Source organism: Grampus griseus (assembly GCF_964374135.1).
Source record: "Grampus griseus genome assembly, chromosome: 21".
Lineage (NCBI taxonomy): Eukaryota > Metazoa > Chordata > Mammalia > Artiodactyla > Delphinidae > Grampus > Grampus griseus.
Genome location: NC_139015.1, coordinates 17,184,190 through 17,204,229, shown reverse-complemented (window position 1 = coordinate 17,204,229; position 20,040 = coordinate 17,184,190). Strand labels below are relative to the sequence as shown.

The 20,040-nt window shown below is 44.8% G+C and overlaps 1 protein-coding gene across 2 annotated transcripts in view; it reads left to right on the top strand.

Annotated features, from left to right (window-relative positions):
* Positions 1 to 253: 253 nt before the first annotated feature.
* The window catches only part of PDGFRL (platelet derived growth factor receptor like), a 47,218-nt gene continuing 27,431 nt past the window's right edge, over positions 254 to 20,040 (top strand). For both annotated transcript variants that reach the window (XM_082680548.1, XM_082680549.1), the window contains exons 1-2: positions 254 to 391; positions 9,942 to 10,239. In XM_082680548.1, coding sequence (XP_082536674.1) covers positions 337 to 391; positions 9,942 to 10,239 — 353 coding nt within the window. In that variant the 5' untranslated portion in view covers positions 254 to 336. The remainder of the gene's footprint in view (positions 392 to 9,941; positions 10,240 to 20,040) is intronic.

The window sequence follows — 20,040 nt, the reverse complement described above, 5'->3', positions numbered from 1 at the left end:
CGTGAAACGCCGAGCGTTGGGGGAACTCGATGAGTGGCTGCTATCATTGACATTTCGCCCTCGCCCTCGGCGCCGGGAAAAAGCGCAGCGCTTCATGGCTCCGCCAGGGGGCAGGAGAGGTTACATTACACAGAGAATTTTTTTTAAAAAAGGAAAATCCCCAAACTTTCCCCCCAAATCTGTTCTTCCTCATGAAACCGAATCCTCCAGCTGCGGCGTCCCAGGCGCCCGCCCCTCGCCCGCCGCCTCCCCTGGCGCCCCTGCCCTCGCCCTGCGCTTTCCGCGCGCCTCGGACCTGCTGTCCCCCGCACCTCTGCCCCACCCCTTGCCCTGAAGATGAAGGTCTGGCTGCTGCTGGGTCTTCTGCTGGTGCACGAAGCGCTGGAGGACGGTGAGTTGATCCCGGACCCCCCCCCCCCCGCGCCCCCAGCCTTCGTCGTCCTCCAGGTCTTCTAACTTTAGACCTTCCGAGGCCCAGCCCTGGAGCCACTCCCTACTCCGTGCACCTGCCCCCCCCCCCCAGGAGGGTCTCCTTACCACCCTCTCTCCACCTCCCCTCGGAGCCCCTGGGACGGTGGCAGCTGCTCTGACCCTTAGGATCCCCACCAGAAGCGCTCCTGCGCTCCTGGAAAGCTCTCGGCAGCCGGCAAACGGAACAACCCCAGGCAGCCCCTGGTCCAGCCCCCAGTGTCAACGTGTCTGTCTGGGAGCAGCGGATCGTTTCCACCTCCGCGCGGCGTTCACCCCGCTGCTCGTGAGGGCGGGTGCCACATAAACTGAGCCTTTTGCAAAATTCGAAGAGTCCTCTTCCCCCATCTGCAGTCCTAGATTCGTTTCATAAACCAGCGTGGGCTTGAATCCTGCGAGATGTGCCTAAGTCTTAGACCAGATATTTCTGGGTATCAGACCTTCTCCAAACGACTCAAAAACCCACAGCTGTTACACTTCTTATCGGATTGGAGGGGAGCAGATGAAGGACATGGATTTATGTACACCATATGGGGGCCCTTGTGCCGCTGAACTTTTTTGAATGTGTGCCTGTCCTGGGCCCACCATGTTGTGTAGACTCACAACCACAGGGCCAGACTTTATTGTGCGTGTGTGTGTGTATTGTTGTATTTCTATGTCGATTATCTATATTTCTGTTGCCATTTAATTGTTTGGTTGGCTCCATTATTTTTCGATTGGTGTTATTCGTGCAGTATATTTTGCATCTGTTACATCCTGGTATCCTGAAATCTCCCTTGGAATTCTGCTCTGCAGTCACTATTTTTGCTGGTTTTGGTAGAAAAGCAGCTTTTGCTGTTATGCAACTTCCCGCTGAGGCCAGCTCACCCTGGCTCGCATCTTTCATCCACTACTCAGTCCTGACCAGTTCCTTTCTTTCCCATGAAACTAGAAGCATTGGCCAGAAAAAGACCACATTCTGGTTTGCAAAGTCCAAAATGGTTGTGGGACTTGAAGTTGAATGTGAGGCTCCTTAAGCCTAGAGCCTTGCTGGATAAAGTGTAGGCAATGCTTCTCCTGGGGAGGGGCGGGGAGGAACAGGTCCTCTTTGCCTAGAGAGCAGTTGGCCTGAGTTCGCGGTGTAAAATACAATATTAAATTGCTCCTGGCAGGTCCTCATATGTGATCGCTGAAGTGGTGGAAATGTAGTATTTGGTATCACTTTTTGAATAGGGCAAGAGACGGTCAAACAAAATAATTTCAAGTGGCCCATTCGCTTGGTTACACAGGTCACCCAAGATGCCTGCCGCAGGGGCTCGGGGGGCAGCCTCAGCCTCTGCCTCCTGAATCTCTCCCAGCTAATGTGTGCCCAGACCATGATTACAAACAGCTGCCTGAATCAATTAGCATCTGTTTGTCAAACGTAATTTATACAAACGGTATAGATTTATGAGACAGAAAGTTAAACACAGACTGAATATTTTATAAGAAATGATAAATTTTAGATGTGATAATAGCACTGTGGCTTTGTTTTTAAAAGCAAAAAGTAAAATATATAGTATAAACTATTTGTGAATAAAATATTGAACACATAATTAGAAAAGTAAATCTGCTTCAGTAAAGTATAGAAGTTTTTCTAAGCCTATTAAGAATGTTTTCTCGGGTTTGAGTTAACATGTGGCTGGCTGGGACCAGGAACTGAGAGTGGCTTAGGTGGGGTGCCCTTCCAGTGCCAGCCCCTGATTAACAAGTCTGAATATGGTGCATTCCTGGGTCATCCCAAAGCACAAACTGCAGACACAGGCCCATGACTCAACTTCTCCCACTGCCTTTCAGTCTTTCCGCTCACTTCTAGGAGAGGTTTTCTAATAGTAAAAGAATTCCCTGTAAGCATATACTGGGTGTACATCTGCTCTAACCCAGCAAAGTTTGCCTGGCTTCATTCTAAAATGCTTTAAATTTTTAGAAGTAATGTTATCTCTTCTCATGAAGAGTGGGAGTTGGAAGGGCATGCCACTCCTGTGGCATGAAAGTGAGGCATGAAAACGGTTAACAGAAGGCCCAAGATGCCACTTAGAGCCAGACGTGGCTCACGGCACCTGATTTTCAGCATTTGTATGGAATACATGCCACTGTGTTTGTTGATACGGTGCTGCCATTTTTACATAAAAGAGTACAACATCGCAGGTCCTTACCAGCTTTTGTTATCTACATATTTTTACCCAGTGTTGGGAGCAAATGATGAAGTATAAATATTGATTTGTTACTGCTGTTTTGTCAATCTCACGCCACACCCTTGATCAATACTAATTTGATCTTCAGTCTAACGTGGGCTTATTTTCGGTCCTGCGAAGGTTCCCTTTCTGGGGAAACTAAAGAGGTTCATTACGATGTGAGGGCAAAACAGCCTGATCTCTAAGAAGGTAAGGGGAGTGACACTGAAAATGAGTCTCTAACCAGCACTCGGTATCACTATTGTGACTCAATTTATTCCTTGGATAAAGGATAAAAATTAGTTCAGAAAACCTTATAATGAAAAAATTGTAAAAACTCTCATGGTTCACAAGTGCAAATAATCAATGTTTTGGAGCATTTAGGATCTTGGTCTGTACGTTTGACATACAAAATCATCTCTGATTCTTAGAGCTGCAAAAGAGAAAAGTTTAGGGGCGACAGAGAGACTGGGGCAGTGTGCCAGCCAGAGCAGTGAGAGAAGTTCTGAGGACTGATGGCTGTCCCTGTACAGGGTTATAAAGCCCTGCCCTTGCGGTGCTCTCATAGGAGAGGGCAGGTAACAAGTAAAGGTAACATTTCAGGAACTGATAAGCGGCGTGAAAAATCAATAATCAGGATGTATTCGTTTCCTAGAACTGCTGTAACCAAGCACAAACTAAGATGCTACAAGTTCTTAGTTCTCACACAGTCCTGGCGGATAGGAGTCAAATCAAGGTGTCACTAGGGCCAAGCTGCTGCTGAGACCCTGGGCCGAATCCTTCCTTGCCTCTTTCTAGCTTTGGGGGGCGGCCGGCGATTCTCAGTGTCCCTTTACTTACAGCTGTATCTCCCCGATCTCTGCCTCTGTTGTCACTTGGCCATCTTCTCCCTCTGTGTGTGTCTTCATCTGGCCTTTTCCTCTGTGTGTGGGTCTCCGTATAAGGACACCGGCTTATTGGATTAGAGCCCACCCTAATGACATCATCTTTTTTTTAAAATTTTTATTGGAGTATAGTGTTTCTACTGCACAGCAGACTGAATCAGCTGTACATGTACATATAGCCCCCCTTTTTTGGATTTTCTTCCCGTTTAGATCACCACAGAACATTGAGTAGAGTTCCCTGTGCTATACAGTAGGTTCTCATTAGTATTAGTTCTCATACATAGAGTTCTCAATAGATACTATCTATTTTATACATAGTATCACTAGTGTATATATGTCAATCCCAATCTCCCAATTCATCCCACCCCCCCTTTTCCCCTTGGTATCCATACCTAATGACCTCATCTTAACTTGATTATGTCTGCAAAGCTCCTATTTCCAGATAAGGTTACATTCACCAGTTGCAGGGGTTAGGACTTCAGTGTATCTGTTTGGAGACACAGCTGAACCTATAAGATAGGGTAAGAGGATGGAGAGGGCTGCCTAGGGCAGTGTGCCTGGGGTTTGGATAGGAGGGTCAGAGGCCAGCTGAGAGGGAGGAAGCAGGTGCTGCTTGTCTGGAAGAAGAGCCACGAAGCCAAGGGCATGAGCTTCAAGGTGTCCTCGTGGTCACTGTGGCTGAAGGGGCATGAGAAGTGAGACGGGAGTTGGCAATGCCCTGTCAGGTGTGGGAAGACTTAGGGCTTTATTCTAAATTAGATGAAAGTCACTGGAGGGTCTCCAGCGGAGAAGCGCCCATGGTCTAACTTATATTTTCAAAGGTAGGAGTGCTTAGGTAGAAGCCAGGAGCCTGCATAGGGGGCTCTTTTAATAGTCTAGGTGAAAGTGGTTGCAGTGGGTGTAGGGGGTAGAGCCTGGGTTCGGGGTCTATTTTGAGGGCAAAGCCAAGAGGGTTTGCTGCTGGATTGGATGTGGCTTTGTTAAGAAAGAAGAGAATCCTGTGTGACTCAGGTTTATGTTCTGAGCAACTAGGTGAATGGAGTTGCCATTTGCCGATAAAGGGACACCGGGGAAGGAGCTGATTTGAAAGGGCATCTAGGGCTTCCCTGGTGGCTCAGTGGTTGAGAGTCCGCCTGCCGATGCAGGGAACACGGGTTCGTGCCCCGGTCCGGGAAGATCCCACATGCCGCGGAGCAGCTGGGCCCCTGAGCCATGGCCGCTGAGCCTGCGCATCCGGAGCCTGTGCTCCGCAACGGGAGAGGCCACAACAGTGAGAGGCCCGCGTACCGCAAAAAAAAAAAAGACAGAAAGAAAGGGCATCTAGAGTTCAGTGTGGACACGTCCAATTTGAGATGCCCACTAGCCTTCCAAGTGACACTGAGTAAGTGACAGAATATTCAGATCTGGATTTAGAGGCAAAGTGAGGACAGGAACAAGGCAGCTCTCAGCGTATAAATGCCGTTAGTGCCAAGGGGACTGGTGAGGCCACTTAGAGACTGAGGAGTTGCAAGGATTCAGCCCTTTGGACTCAGGCAGGAAAGGAAGATGAGGAAGGCTGCCTAACGGACCGAGAACCAAGACAGTACCATGTCCTGGAAGCCAAGCAAATAAAGTGTTTCAAGAGAGAGTGGTCATTTTGCAGTATATATAAATATGGGATCATTACGTTGTTCACCTGAAACTAATATGTTAGTTGAGCTGTCAGTTACAGCTCAAAAAAAAGCTCGATGAACTGTGTTCTGATGGATGCTTAGAAAAAAAAAAGTATCAATCTAAGGTCTTTATCCTGAAATAGAAGTATCTAATCTTAGAAGCTGCTCTCATAAGAAAATGATACTTTAAGCAATGGTATCAAGGGTATTTTGGAGTGGGGTTCCAGAACGGGTAGGGAAAAGAGGCTCTCATCATTCTACATTTTTACCTCCCGACTGGCATTGCTTTCTCAACTTCTCGTATTTGTTCTTGGAAAAGTATATGTGTTCCTATGGGGTGTTTCATGAGGCATGGAAAAACGAGAGTGGGGTGTCCCAGTTTATACAACTGGTTAGGGGAACCCCTGAGCTACCCAGCAAATTTCTAGTGTGGATATTTAGATGCTGCTCTCAGGTCAGACCTTTCCCCTTAACTGCCCATGGAGAGAAAAAAGCGAACCGCTTCAGATCTTTGATGTGGATGGCTGTGTTTACAGGGAATCCGTATCTAAGCAGCTGTCAGTGATTCTTCTAATGAATTTATTTTCTCCTCCCACGCAGTCTGATAGAATTAGAGAGGTTAATAGTCAGGTCACCTGTATTGAATAAGCTTTGATTGCAGTCAATCCTCAGCTGATGCTGAAGAATTAGTCCGTTGCCCTATGCACTTCTGGTTGTGCAGCATTTACTCATTCATTTTGGAGACGTTTTTTGACCAGCATCTCTTCACTTGGGGATTGTAATGTATGCCTTGGAAAAGCATCTCCAGCCCTTCCAGGAAGGTTGTGCCCTCATCCCGGGCATCAAGTTCTGTTTGACTTGGAACTCCTTGTCAAAGCCCGTGACCTACCAAACAAAGAAACCTCTTAGATAACGGTGCTGTGCCTGAGATTCATGCAGATAAAGTGAAAATGCTGATCTTGAGTGAATTGAAAGCCACAAGACGAACCAGAAGAGACGCTAGATCTGGTTTTTCACTGCCGCCTTAGTAACCTTGGGTGAGCTACTTGGCATCTGTGGTCTCAATTTTTCACCTGTAAATTAGGAAAAATAACGAGCTGCTTTACCTCCATCACAAGTTTATCATGGAGATCACCCTGAGACTTTACGAGACAACCACAAAACAAACAGCACCTCGCTTGCTCTTACTTACTGAGGGTCAGACACTGGTCTCAGCATTTTAAACATATTAACTCGTTTAATCCCCACAGCAATCCATGAGATAGTCATTATTACCATATAATTCTCAATCTACAGATGAGGAAAGTAAGAGAGAGGGTAACTTCCCAAGGTCACACAGTAAGTCAACAATGACTTCAGGACCTAAAGTCTGTAATGACATTTAATGGTTTGTGACTTTTGTCATTTATTTCTCTAAAATATACTGGGCCATAATCTCAAAAATGCAATGGTGATGGACTTTCACTTTTGTATATCTACATTGTGAATGCTTAAATTTTTTTAGGCCTTTGGAAAATAACTAATTTACTTAGTTAGCCTGAAGAGTCATTCTTTGAAAAAGATAGACATGGGATTGCGGAGTCGCTCAGTCCTAGGACTTGTCCGTGGGACCACTGGTCCGGCTCCTTGGACTGTGTGTCGCCACTGTTAAACCATGGACCAGTTCCATGGCCAGGCAGCTGGACCGACTGATGGGCCTATTTGGTCAAAAGGTCAAATGATTTTTCAGGGATGATAACACATTTGAAGGCGTAATACCCATAACTAGTTAATCCAATATTGCTGAGTAGCATCACCACACGGGATCTGAGAGCTTAGAATCAGGGAAACTGCGTGGGCTGCCTAAATTCCCTAGGATTTACAAACTGTTGTTGTCATTTCCAATAGCTTGAATTCCTGTTCATGATGAAGAAAAAACGCCAAATTAGACATCAATCCAGAGGTCCATGACTCTCACAGGCATAGTTTTTCTTTTTTTTTTCTTAGTATGTGGGCCTCTCACTGTTGTGGCTTCTCCCGTGGCAGAGGCGCAGGCTCCGGACGCGCAGGCTCAGCTGCCATGGCTCACGGGCCCAGCCGCTCCGCGGCTTGTGGGATCTTCCTGGACCGGGGCACGAACCCGTGTCCCCTGCATGGGCAGGCAGACTCTCAACCACTGTGCCACCAGGGAAGCCCTCACAGGCATAGTTTGACCGAAATGCTTGCAGGGCACAGATGACTTGGACAGCATCATGGTAGGCTTTTAATTTCTGCCTTAAGAAAGAGACAGTGACTTTTACCTATTGTAGCAGTGAGGCTTATGCTTCACAATTGATGTTGCTGGATTAGAATATTTCTGTGGGTCTAATATGTTCCCAATGATTACAGTGCTCTTCCTTCTGGGAGGTTGCGGAAATGTGTGCATGGGCACCCCTGCCCACCTCCATCTGTCATTAGAACGCTGGGCATAAATAAACCAAATGTGCAGGGTCTGGGGAAGTCTTGACAAGCAGCAGGTATTGGGACTCGCCTTGGAGACTAGGGCTCAAGGGCACAGTCCCGCTCCCCAGAAGGACTGAGAAGGCTCAGCAGGGCCCGTGACCCAGAGGAACCAGAGTAGAGGAAGGGTGGGAGATAAGAAGAGACACAGGGGCTTCCCTGGTGGTGCAGTGGTTGGGAGTACGCCTGCCGATGCAGGGGACACGGGTTCGTGCCCCGGTCCGGGAGGATCCCACATGCCGCGGAGCGGCTGGGCCCGTGAGCCATGGCCGCTGAGCCTGTGCGTCCGGAGCCTGTGCTCCGCAACGGGAGAGGCCACGACAGTGAGAGACCCGCGTACCGCAAAAAAAAAAAAAAAAAAAAGAAGAGACTCAGACCCCGGGAAAGGAGAGGTCACAGATGGACCTGGAGTCATGGAAAGGCTTGCGGGGCTCAGGCGCGACGCAGCCACACCCAAAGAAGGCCACGAGCCAAGGACTTGGTGTTGATACTGAGCTCACAGTGGGGTTGGTTCCAGAGTCTGAGCAGGGCTGAACCAAGAGTGGAGGCCAAATGGCTCCTGTTTCAAAGGGCAACACTCCAAAGAAGCCAAGTTCATCATTACACAGTTGAGTCCACGTCAGCTGAGTTTTGGGACAAATCATCAGACTGTGGCTCCATGAAGCGCTCACCAACTGCACACGCACCAGTGAACAGCCCAGATCAAGACACAACGGTCCTGGCAGCCCCTCTCCTGTCCCCTCCTGGTCATCCCCATCCCTCGCAGGAAAGCCACCGCCTGACTCCTCACCTCAGAGATTCAGACCTGAAGTTTCTAAAAAATCAAGTTTCTAACATTTATAAATCCGGAAACCTGCATTTCTGCCATCCTGGGAGAAATCAGATCCTGGAACCCTGGACACTCGCTCCCTCCAGGCAGCTGTCCCTTCGGGAGGGCGTGGCCTCTCCAGGCCCACCTGGCTCACCTCATTTTGTCACCAGCCTGGTCTGTGGTTGCACAGAGCTTGCAACACTTGCCTTTTTCTGTCTCTTAATCCCAATTTCAGTGTCTCTGTACTCTTGACCATCCAAGCCCTTTATACATCAAGGTAACATTAGATAAATAAATACGAACATCAAAGAGGGAAAAGAATTTTCTCCTGATTTATCATATTTCTCCATTTTATACAAATGCCCTGTAATTCCTTCAACTGGCCAAGGTTTGTGTAGTTATCTATTCAAAATATCTACAGGCTGTTGATCCTCATGTAGTGAAACGGGGGTCAGGAGACCTGAGTTTTACTTTCACATCCTGTCACTAGCCAGCTTTGTGCAATTTAACTTTTAAGGCCTCCTTTATTATTTTTTAAAATGTATAACATGAGGACCTTAAACAATCTCTCAGGATCTTGTAAGTTTGGACGTTTTATAATTCTGTGGGCTTATAGCAAGGTCACCTTGGAGCTGATGCAGACAGTGGGGCAAATGAATTGCTAAGTCTCCTTCTCTTTGCTGGGTGGATACAGCATATGGCCGTGCGGGCTGGGTGGACAGCTGAGATTTCTGGAACCCAGAGGTATTCCAAGGGCAGGGCAGCATTGTCTGTAGAGAAGGGAAAAACAGCGGTAAGAAAATGGACTTAAAGGTCATCAGTTCTTACCACCATTTGCCAGTAATTCTCAACAATGTTGGTGATGAAATACTCCTCCCCCCAGTGTATTTTGTTGGCTAAATTCTAAACCTTTGCTAAAGTTACCATTGAGTTTTAATAATGTATATGTATGCTTTAAATGAACACAGGGTTAGTACTTATTTCTTACTGAGCCTTGTATTCTCCATGGATGTTGTCCGCCCTGACACACACAGGCACCACAGTACGTACTCATTTGGGAGAAAGTTTGTGATGGTTTGAAATCTTCTGAGTGTGCTTGCAGTGTAGTCTGTGTCTCCACTCCCTGGAGACTACATATTCCTGGGTTTAAACAATTGGTTCAAAATGAACAAAGACAGCACTGAGATGGCAAGGACCAGAAACAGACCTCGAGAGGCTTCAGGTCCACCATTCTGGGTACCACCTTAGAGCTGGTGAGACTGAGTGTGAACCACAAGAAAAATTCAGTTACTAATTGGTTTAAAGCTAAAGAATGAACCAAGAAAATAATGATTATTCCTGAAAATAACTTTGACATAGGAGGAGAGGGATATTAAAAACGATCTGTTTCAGGGGTTGAAGACTCTGGGTATGTTAACCACCAAAGTCCATTGTTCTCTCCTCATGTTTGTACCAGTTACGGGTCAACATCCTCCCAAGAACAAGCATCCAAAGGAGCCCGGAGAGAACAGAATCAAGCCTACTAACAAAAAGGTGAAACCCAAAATTCCTAAAATAAAGGACAGGGACGCCGCTGATGCAACACCAAAGACACAGTCTATAATGATGCAAATGACAGATAAAGGTCGCTTTCAGAAACCCGCTGCAACCCTGAGTCTGATGGCAGGGCAAACTCTAGAGCTTCGATGTAAAGGGAGTAAGATCAGATGGAGCTATCCCGCCTACCTTGACACCTTTAAGGACACCCGCCTCAGGTAAGCCTTTTCTTTTACTTGTGTTGGCTCAAGGATTTGGTTTCGTACCTTTGCTTAATATCACATTGTGTCTGACATCTACCATTTTACTCTAGCAGATTATAAAAATGGAAGCTCATTGAGCAAAAGCCATTGGTTTTATTGCTTCACCCAGTTAAAAAAAAATTATTGCAAATCCTACCAACATTGTTGAAACAGTGAACTCTTAAAGGAAGCCGTATGACAGCCGTAATTAAAACTGTGAGGTATAGAGGTAGAGATTTAAGAATTCATACTGTTAAAAATAATGGACTCAATGCTTTGTCATTTTTTAAGTAATTGTAATGAAAACTGACTAATGGGAGATTCCTATGAGCAAGCTGACCAGAGGTGAATTGCTTTTGACCTTTTCAACTTCTTCTGATTTATTTTTACTTTTCCAAGTATATGGTTTTTATATTCAGAGGCATCCGTTGGTAAGAAGGCTAAAGATTTCTCATGTTTGAATGAGTACCTTCAGGAAAAGTGGTTAAGATGATTATGAAAACTATGAAAGGCAAGGAAGCAGAGCATGTTTTAGAGGGTGCCAGAAACGGCCTATGGCGTTAGGGGGTGTTTTCCTGCGTATCTTTGGGGAAGCCCCCTAAACTCCCTCCCTCAGTTTCCTCTGGCAAAGAATGAAGGGGATTGGTCTGTGTGCTTCCTAAGTTTCTTTCTAGACCTTTCTTCTTATGAAAGGTCAGGATATTCTTCATATGATTCAGGATAGAGGAACAGCGGAGCTCGTCTGTTTGGGATGATTGGAATGGGGAGAAGAAAGAATGTGGCTCTCAGGCATCCATCCCAAATGCTGCATGTTCAAAAGAGATTCCTATTTCCGCACACACTCCACCTGCTTGGGTCTTCATCTCCCTCAAGGACACCACCATCCACTCAGCTGCTCAGCCTGAAAACCGGGGCGCATCCTTGCCTCTTCCTCTCTCCCTCACTCCCCACATCCAATCAGTCACCAAGTTCAGTCACTTCAATTTCCCTTCCTTCCATTTTTATTGAAGTAGAGTTGATTTACAATGTTGTGCCACTCTCTGCTGTACAGCAAATTGCCTCAGTTATACACATAGAGACATTCTTTTTAAAAATTCTTTTCCATTATGGTTTATCCCAAGAGACTGGATATAGTTTCCTGTGCTGTACAGTAGGACCTTGTTGTTTATCCATTCTAAATGTAATAGTTTGCACCTACCAACCCCAAACTCCCAGTCCATCCCTCTCTCTCCCCCCTCCCTGTTGGCAACCCTAAGTCTGATCTCTATGTCTGTGAGTCTGTTTGTTTTGTAGATAGGTTCATTTGTGCCATATTTTAGATTCCACATATAAGTGATATCATATGGTATTTGTCTTTCTCTTTCTGACTTACTTCACTTAGTATGATCTCTAGTTGCATCCATGTTGCTACAAATGGCATTATTTCATTTTTTATGGCTGAGCAATATTCCATTGTATGTATGTACCACATTTTCTTTATCCATTCATCTGTCGATAAGCATTTAGGTTGTTTCCATGTTTTGACTATTGTGAATAGTGCTGCTATGAACATAGGGGTGCATGTATTTTTTGAGTTGTAGTTTTGTCCAGGTACATGCCCTGGAGTGGGATTGCTGGATCATATGGTAATTCTATTTTTAGTTTTCTGAGGAACCTCCATACTGTTTTCCATAGTGGCTGCACTAACATTCCCACCAACAATGTAGGAGGGTTCCCTTTTCTCCACGCACCCTCCAGCATTTGTTATTTGTAGACTTTTTAATGACAGCCATTCTGACCGGTGTGAGGTGATATCCCATTGTAGGTTTTTTTTTTAACATCTTTATTGGAGTATAATTGCTTTACAACGGTGTTGTTAGTTTCTGCTTTATAACAAAGTGAATCAGCTATACATATACACATATCCCCATATCTCCTCCCTCTTGCGTCTCTCTCCCACCCTCCCTATCCCACCCCTCTACGTGGTCATAAAGCACTGAGCTGATCTCCCTGTGCTATGCAGCTGCTTCCCACTAGCTATCTATTTTACATTTGGTAGTATATATAAGTTTATGCCCATTGTAGTTTTGATTTGCATTTCCCTAATAATTAGTGATGTTGAGCATCTTTTCATGTGCCTACTGGCCATCTGTATGTCTTCTTTGGAGAAATGTCTACTGTCTGCTGCTCATTTTTCAGTTGGGTTGTTTGGTTTTTTTGCTGTTGAGTTGTGTGACCTGCTTGTATATTTTGGAGATTAAGCCCTTGTTAGTCACATCACTTGCAAATATTTTCATCCACTCTGTAGGTTGGCTTTTCTTTTCTTTTTTTTTAATGATTTCCTTTGCTGTGCAAAAGCTCATGTTTGATTAGGTCCCGTTTGTTTATTTTTCTTTTTATTTATATTGCCTTGGGAGGCTGACCTAAGAAAACATTTGTACAATTTATATCAGAGAATGTTTTGCCTATGCTCTCTTCTAGGAGTTTTATGGTGTCATCTTATGTTTAAGTGTTTATACCATTTTGAGTTTATTTTTCTGCATGGTGTAAAGGTGTGTTCTAACTTAATTGATACACATGCAGCTGTCCAAACTTCCCAGCACCACTTACTGAAGAGACTATCTTTTTCCCATTTTATACTCTTGCCTCCTTTGCTGAAGATTAATTGACCATACGTGTGTGGGTTTTTTTCTGGGCTCTCTGTTCTTTTCCATTGATCTGTATGTCTGTTTTTGTACCAATACCATGCTGTTTTGATTACTGTAGATTTGTAGTATTGTCTGAAGTCTGGGAGACTTATGCCTCCTGCTTTTTTTTTCCCTTAGGATTGTTTTGTCAATTCTGGATCTTTTATGGTTCCATATAAATTTTTGGATTATTTGTTCTAGTTCTGTGAAAAATGCATAGGTAATTTGATGGGGATCACATTAAATCTGTAGATAGCTTTGTGTAGTATTCCTATTTTAACAATATCAATTCTTCCAATCCAAGAGAATGGGATATCTTTCCATTTCTTTGAATCCTCTTTAATTTCCTTTATTAATGTCTTATAGTTCTCAGTCTTTCACCTCCTTGGTCAGGTTAATTCCTAGGTATTTTATTTTTGTGTGTGTATGATTTTAAAAGGTATTGTTTTTTTACATTCCCTTTCTGATATTTCATAGTTAGTGTAGAGAAATGCAACCGATTTCCGAATGTTAATCTTGTATCCTGATACTTTGCTGAATTCATTTATTAGGTCTAGCAGTTTTTGTGTGGAGTCCTTAGGGTTTTCTGTGTATAATATCATGTCATCTGCATATGGTGACAATTTTACCTCTTCCCCTTCAATTTGGATAGCTTTTATTTCTTTTTCTTGTCTGATTGCTGTGTTGAATAGAAGTGGTGAGAGTGGGCATCCTTGTCTTGTTCCAGTTTTAGCAGGAAGGCTTTCAGCTTTTCACCATTGAGTACTATATTGGCTGTGGGTTTGTCATAAATGGCTTTTATTATGTTGTGGTATGTTCCCTCTATACCCACTTTGGTGTGAGATTTTTTTTTTATTAAGAATAGATGTTGGGGCTTCCCTGGTGGCGCAGTGGTTGAGAGTCTGCCTGCCGACGTAGGGGACACAGGTTCATGCCCCGGTCCAGGAAGATTCCACATGCCGTGGAGCAGCTAGGCCCGTGAGCCATGGCCGCTGAGCCTGCGCGTCCGGAGCCTGTGCTCCGCAATGGGAGAGGCCACAACAGTGAGAGGCCTGCGTACTGCAAAAAAAAAAAAAAAAAAAAAAAAAAAAAAAGATGTTGAATTTTGTCAAATGGTTTTTCTGCATCTATTGAGACGATCATGTGGTTTTTGACTTTTCTTTTGTTAATATGGTGTATTACATCGATTGATTTGTGTATGTTGAACCATCCTTGTGAACTTGGGATGAATCCCGCTTAGTTGTGATGTATGATCTTTTCTATGTGTTGTTGGATTTGATTTGCTAATATTTTGTTGAGAATTTTTGCATCTATATTCATCAAAGATATTGACCTGTAATTTTCTTTTTTGGTGGTATCTTTATCTGGTTTTGGTATCAGGGTGATGATGTTTTCATAAAATGTCTTTGGGAGTGTTCCATCCTCTTCAGTCTTTTGGAAGAGTTTGAGAAGAATTGGGATGAGTTCTTTGTATTTGTGTGTGTGTGTATTTTTTGTAGAATTCACCTGTGAAGCCATCTAGTCCTGGACTTTTGTATGTAGGGAGTTTTTTTTTATTATTACACATTCCATTTCACTTACAGTGATTGCTCTGTTCAAATTATCTATTTCTTCTTGATTAAATTTGGGTGGGCTGTATATTTCTAGGAAGTTGTCCATTTCTTCTAGATTGTCAAATTTGTTGGCATATAATTGTTTGTAGTATTCTCTTAAGGTTTTTTGTATTTCTGCAGTATCAGTTGAGATTTCTCCTTTTTCATTTCTGATTTTGTTTATTTGGGTTCTCTCTCTTTTCTTCTTGGTGAGCCTGGCCAGAGGTTTGTCAATTTTGTTTATTACCCTTTCAAAAAAACCAGCTCTTATTTTTATTGATTTTTTTCTATTTTTTTTTTAATCTCTATTTTGTTTATTTCCTCCCTGCTCTTTATTACTTCTTTCCTTCTGCTGACTTTAGGTTTTGTTTGTTCTTTTTCTAATTCTTTTAAGTAGTAGTTTAGGTTGTTTATTTGAGATTTTTCTTGTTTTTTGAAGGCCTGTATCACTGTGAACTTCCCTCTAAGAACTGCTTTTGCTGCATCCATATATTTTTTTTAAGATTTATTTTATTATTTATTTATTTAATTAATTTATTTTTGGCTGTGCTGGGTCTTAGTTGTGGCACGCGAGATCTTTCATTGAGGTTTGAGGGCTCTTCGTTGCAGCATGTGGGCTTCTCTCTAGTTGTGACATGCAGGTTTTTCTCTTCTCTAGTTGTGGCAAGCAGGCTCCAGGGCATGTGGGCTCTGTAGTTGTGGCATGCAGGTTCCAGAGTGCATGGGCTCTGTAGTTTGTGGCACGTGGGCTCTCTAGTTGAGGCACGTGAGCTCAGTAGTTGTGGCACGTGGACTTAGTTGCCCCGCGGCATGTGGGATCTTAGTTCCCTGACCAGGGGTTGAACCTGCATCCCCTGCACTGTAAGGTGGATTCTTTATCACTGGACCACCAGGGAAGGTCCCATGTCTCAAGGTATTTTTTAATTTCCTTTTTGATATCCTTGTTGACCCATTGGTTTTTTAGTAGCATGTTGTTTAGCCTCCAGGTAATCGTTTTTTTCTCATTTATTTTCCTGTTGTTGATTTCTAGTTTCATGCCGTTGTGGTCAGAGAAGATACTTGAAATACTTCAACTTTCTTAAGAGCCATAAACCTGTCCTCTTTCCATCGCTGGTGTTACTACGCCAGTCCCAGGCACGTTACCCCTCATCACCACCAGTACTGCAGTAACCACACCCAGGCTTGTCCTCCTCCATCCTTCTCAATGAAGCTAGAGTGACACTTAAAAAATGCAGGTCTGGTCTTCCCTGGTGGCGCAGTGGTTGAGAGTCTGCCTGCCGATGCGGGGGACGTGGGTTCGTGCCCCGGTCCAGGAGGATCCCACATGCCGCGGAGCAGCTGGGCTCGTGAGCCATGGCCACTGAGCCTGCGCATCCGGAGCCTGTGCTCTGCAACGGGAGAGGCCACAACAGTGAGAGGCCCACGTACCGCAAAAAAAAAAAAAAAAAAAACACGCAGGTCTGATTGTGTCAATCCCCTGCTTAACACTCAGTGGCTCTCCATTGGTAAGGAAGTTCAACATCCTCACGTGACTCTTTGAGACTCTCCCTGATCACCCCTGGTGTCTAGATTAGTGTGTCTGCTTTCATTGGCCTGGGTTCCTGTGACATCGTCAAATGCACCAAGCTCTTGGAGGCTTTGAACTTGCTGCTTTCCTGGTCTAGACCACTCTGGGCCCCTCTTCACCTGGCTGACTTCAGCCTCAGGGTCACTTTCTCTGGGAAGCTCGTGTCAGGCCTCCCTAGATTTGCATCCTCATGGTCCCTGGTGCATCCTTTTTTGAGCACTCTACATACTTGTAGCTCCTTTATTTTTTTTTGTCTGTATTTTTCACCAGGACTTAGCTGAATGCTTCACATTTAGCTTTATCTACTGAATAACTATCTTCCCCTTCTCGCTCACACATACCTTCAAGAATAAATAATATATGCATATAAGAAATATCTCTCTATCTAACCTCTTGTATTAAGTCCTCTTTCACGTTTTATTCTGAAGACACCTTTCTGGCTTCATGTGACGTGATAGTGTATAGTTTTTTTCTGAAGGGTTATTGGGTTGCATGAGGAGTGGAAGGTGAGAGAATATGATAGTTTTTCCCATTTTCATCTCCATACTTGACGTGTGTATGTGTATACGTGTGTGTAGCTATTGCTTGGAACAAATCTGGCAAGATTTACTACTGTTATCCTTTTAAATGACTTAATTTACCAAAGTCAAATTAACACACTTTTTTTTAAAAATGAGAATGGAGCTGATTTAAATTATTCTGAACAGTTAGTCTTTGACTTACACAAACAATCCTAAACCTAGATGATTTAGCCCTTGAATATTTCATATTTTCTAGGAGTATTTTCAAAGTTATATTAGCCCAAATCTGTTTGAAAATATCTTAAGGACTCAGAGTGAAGTAAATATGAATCTGAATCGAAGAGAAATATCCTGGAGCTAAAAAAAACAGTTTTGACTTGGCATTAAATAGGAGTCATTTCAAAGCACAGTTAGGGCTTTATAAGAAAGTAAAGACAGATGTGGGCCCTGAGGACTTTATGGAAAAATGTGAAAAAACATCTAGTCATAACTCTATATCAGACAACAACAACAAAAATCACAATTTCTTTGACACCAGAGATTCGACTAATTGGTTCTTGACATCTTTCCCGGAATGTGGCGCCTTTGGATAGAGAGGTATTCATCCTGTGTTTTCTTTTCCCGTGGAATGAGTTCTTTCCAGTGTGCTGATGGGCTTCTGAAAGCCTGGTCCTGTTAACCAATCTGGGTAGCTTTCTGGAACTAAGTTCGTATGCTGCCACGTTTGTCCACATGTAACCTCCTGACCAGGAGAGGGAGCATGTTATGGAACAGAGAGGTTAGGCGGAGGCACAGCTAGGTTGGAATCCTAACCTGCAAAGTAGGTCTTTGACGAATAATTACCCTTGAACCCAGTTTCCTTGTCTGGAATATGGAAATGATATCATCTTCGGTAAATGCTGTCTGGCCGATGGTAAATGTTCAAATGTTCAATAAATTGAACCTAGGCAATGCATATTTCTCAAGTACAATAACCCAAGTGATCTTTGGGGACAGTTCATTCTGACCAGGACTCACTTAAATCAGGGAATTGTGCACAGCCAACATGGCTTCTGATATAGAGGATCCAAGAAAGTTTGCACATCCCTTTGCCCCTTTCATTTAATTGAGCAATTCTTTGAAATCTGGGCCTGTGTTCCTTTTCTCCCATGAAAGCATAAGCCCGTTGAGGGTAAATACAACATCTGATGGGTTCATCAGATTCCTAGCACCTAGAACGGTGCCGGACATATACCAGAAACCAGCTGATATTGTTTGGTTTCCCCAGGGGCTTAGCATGACAGAGGTCAGTTTCCAGTCATGCTGGAACATTAAGATCGTTACACTTAGTGCTGAAGTGTGTCCTGTATGTGTGCACTGTCCTGGGTAGGTAACGACAAAGCATGAATATATTTTATATTGAGGACGCCAAGCCACTGGGATCCAGCCCGGTTACCTCAGGGCATTTGTTGCATGTTGATCTCAGGAGTCATTAGTCAGTTTTCCCCCTCTACCTTCTCTCTCTGTACCCACCCTGCCCGCTCTGTCTTTGCTTCTCTCTTTATCTTAGAATCTAGAACCTGTCATGTCTACTGAACTCTTGAGTGCGTCCTAAGTAAGTTATTTTGCCCTCTGTTTTTCCTTCACTCCCACTTGGAAACTTCCAACCCCAGACAAACCTGTTCACCTCCCTTCTCTTGTCGGCACGTGGCCCCTGAGCACAGCTGGAGGAAACCGCACAGCTGGTCCGACGGGTGCCGTGCGTTCGTGGTCACCTCATACATGCCTGGCAAAGCTGAATCTGTTTCTCTAGTGAGCTCGTGTTTTCTCTCTTCCTAAACCTCTGATCTTCTCCATCTCTCACTTCCAGCTAGTGCAGGTCTCACGGAATTCACTGAGAAATTGGAGCCCTTAGAATTGCCCTAATGTCCTCATCACATTTCCTCCTTCCCTGCACTTACAGTTATAGTGGGGGAAGGCTCTTTCCTCTTGACGAAGGCCAAAGCAGCATCTGTGCCCTGGATCTCCTCCTTACATAAGCCTTCCAGGAGCCTGAAGACCTCCGTTATTGCCTCCTTGTTCTGAGTCTTCAACCCCGCTTCTCGAAGAGTTCCTTTCCCTGAGTCTCCAGATGGAGAAGGCCCGCCTTGGCCCTCACGTACCCTCTGGCCACCCACCTCTCTCTTCTTACCTTCGCAGCCAAACCTCGTGGAGGGGCCTCTCTCTACACAACTCTCTCCACTTTCTTCTGCTGTTCACCCTTCAACCACTCCACCTGACTCCTGCGGAGGACTCCACGTGCATTTTATCACCAAGGTCAAGGTCGCTCAATCCAGAGTTCTCCTTTCAACCCCCATGTGGCTGGCCCACCAGGTTCTTCCAGCAGAAGAGAACGCCCTCCTCTTGGCTTCCTCAATGCCATATTCTGCCCATTTTCTTTCACCTCACGGGCCCCTCCTTGGGGTTTCCCTCACCAGCTCTGCATCCTCTATTCTTCCAGACGTTTGAAGTTTGTGCTGTGCCTCTTCTTACCACGTGCTGCCAGATCCCCCCATTTATCACAGATTAGATTACATGTTTTCTTCCGAGCTCTGGGTCCCCAGGCTCACCTGCCTGGATGTTTCCTGAGCCTTTCCTTAAACATAATCACCTATAACTGAGCTCCTGGTCTTTCTCCACACCTGATCATCTTCCTGTGTCCTTCAGTTCAGTGAACTGCATGAATTCCATCCGGTTGCCCTTGACCAGAGGCCTAGGAATCACCTTGGACTCTTCCCTTTTACTTCCACATCCAACCAATTTCCGTGCCCTAATGATGCTACTGTTTCATTACTTCTGGAATCTCCCCACTTCTTCCCGCCACAGCAGCATCTCCCCCAAGTCTCTCACTTACAGCAAGAGTCACACAACTTGCCTCTGTGTACCCAATCTTGACCTCCGTCTTACACATAGCAGTCGGATCTTTCACAGAAGCACATCCGGCCACGTTGCTTTCCTACTTCAAGCCCTTCAGGAGAGCGATTCCGTTGCTCTTAGAATAAAGATGAAACTCCTAACATGGCCCACAAGCCCGTGCATAATCTGGCCCCTGTTTTTCCTCTGCTTCCCTCCCCTTTCACTTCACTCTCTTGTCCACACTCCAAGCTCCATGGACTTTTTCTGATCCCCAGTTGTGCAAAGTCCTTCCTCCCTGGGGCCTTGGCCCGTTTGGATCCTTCTGCCTGTGATGCACGTGCTGGATTAGCTGCTCACCAGCCTTCAGATCCAGGCCTGTCACTTCCTCAGGGAGCCCTCCTTGCTCTCAGCCGCTGCCACTAGGCCCCAGTTACACATCCTCACTGGAGCCCTTCTCACCGGTGGTGCAGTTACCATTTCCTTGATCATTTGATGTATGTTTGTGTCCCTTGCGAGGCTGTAAACTTGGCAAAGGCTGTGTCTGTGTATTTGCTGTT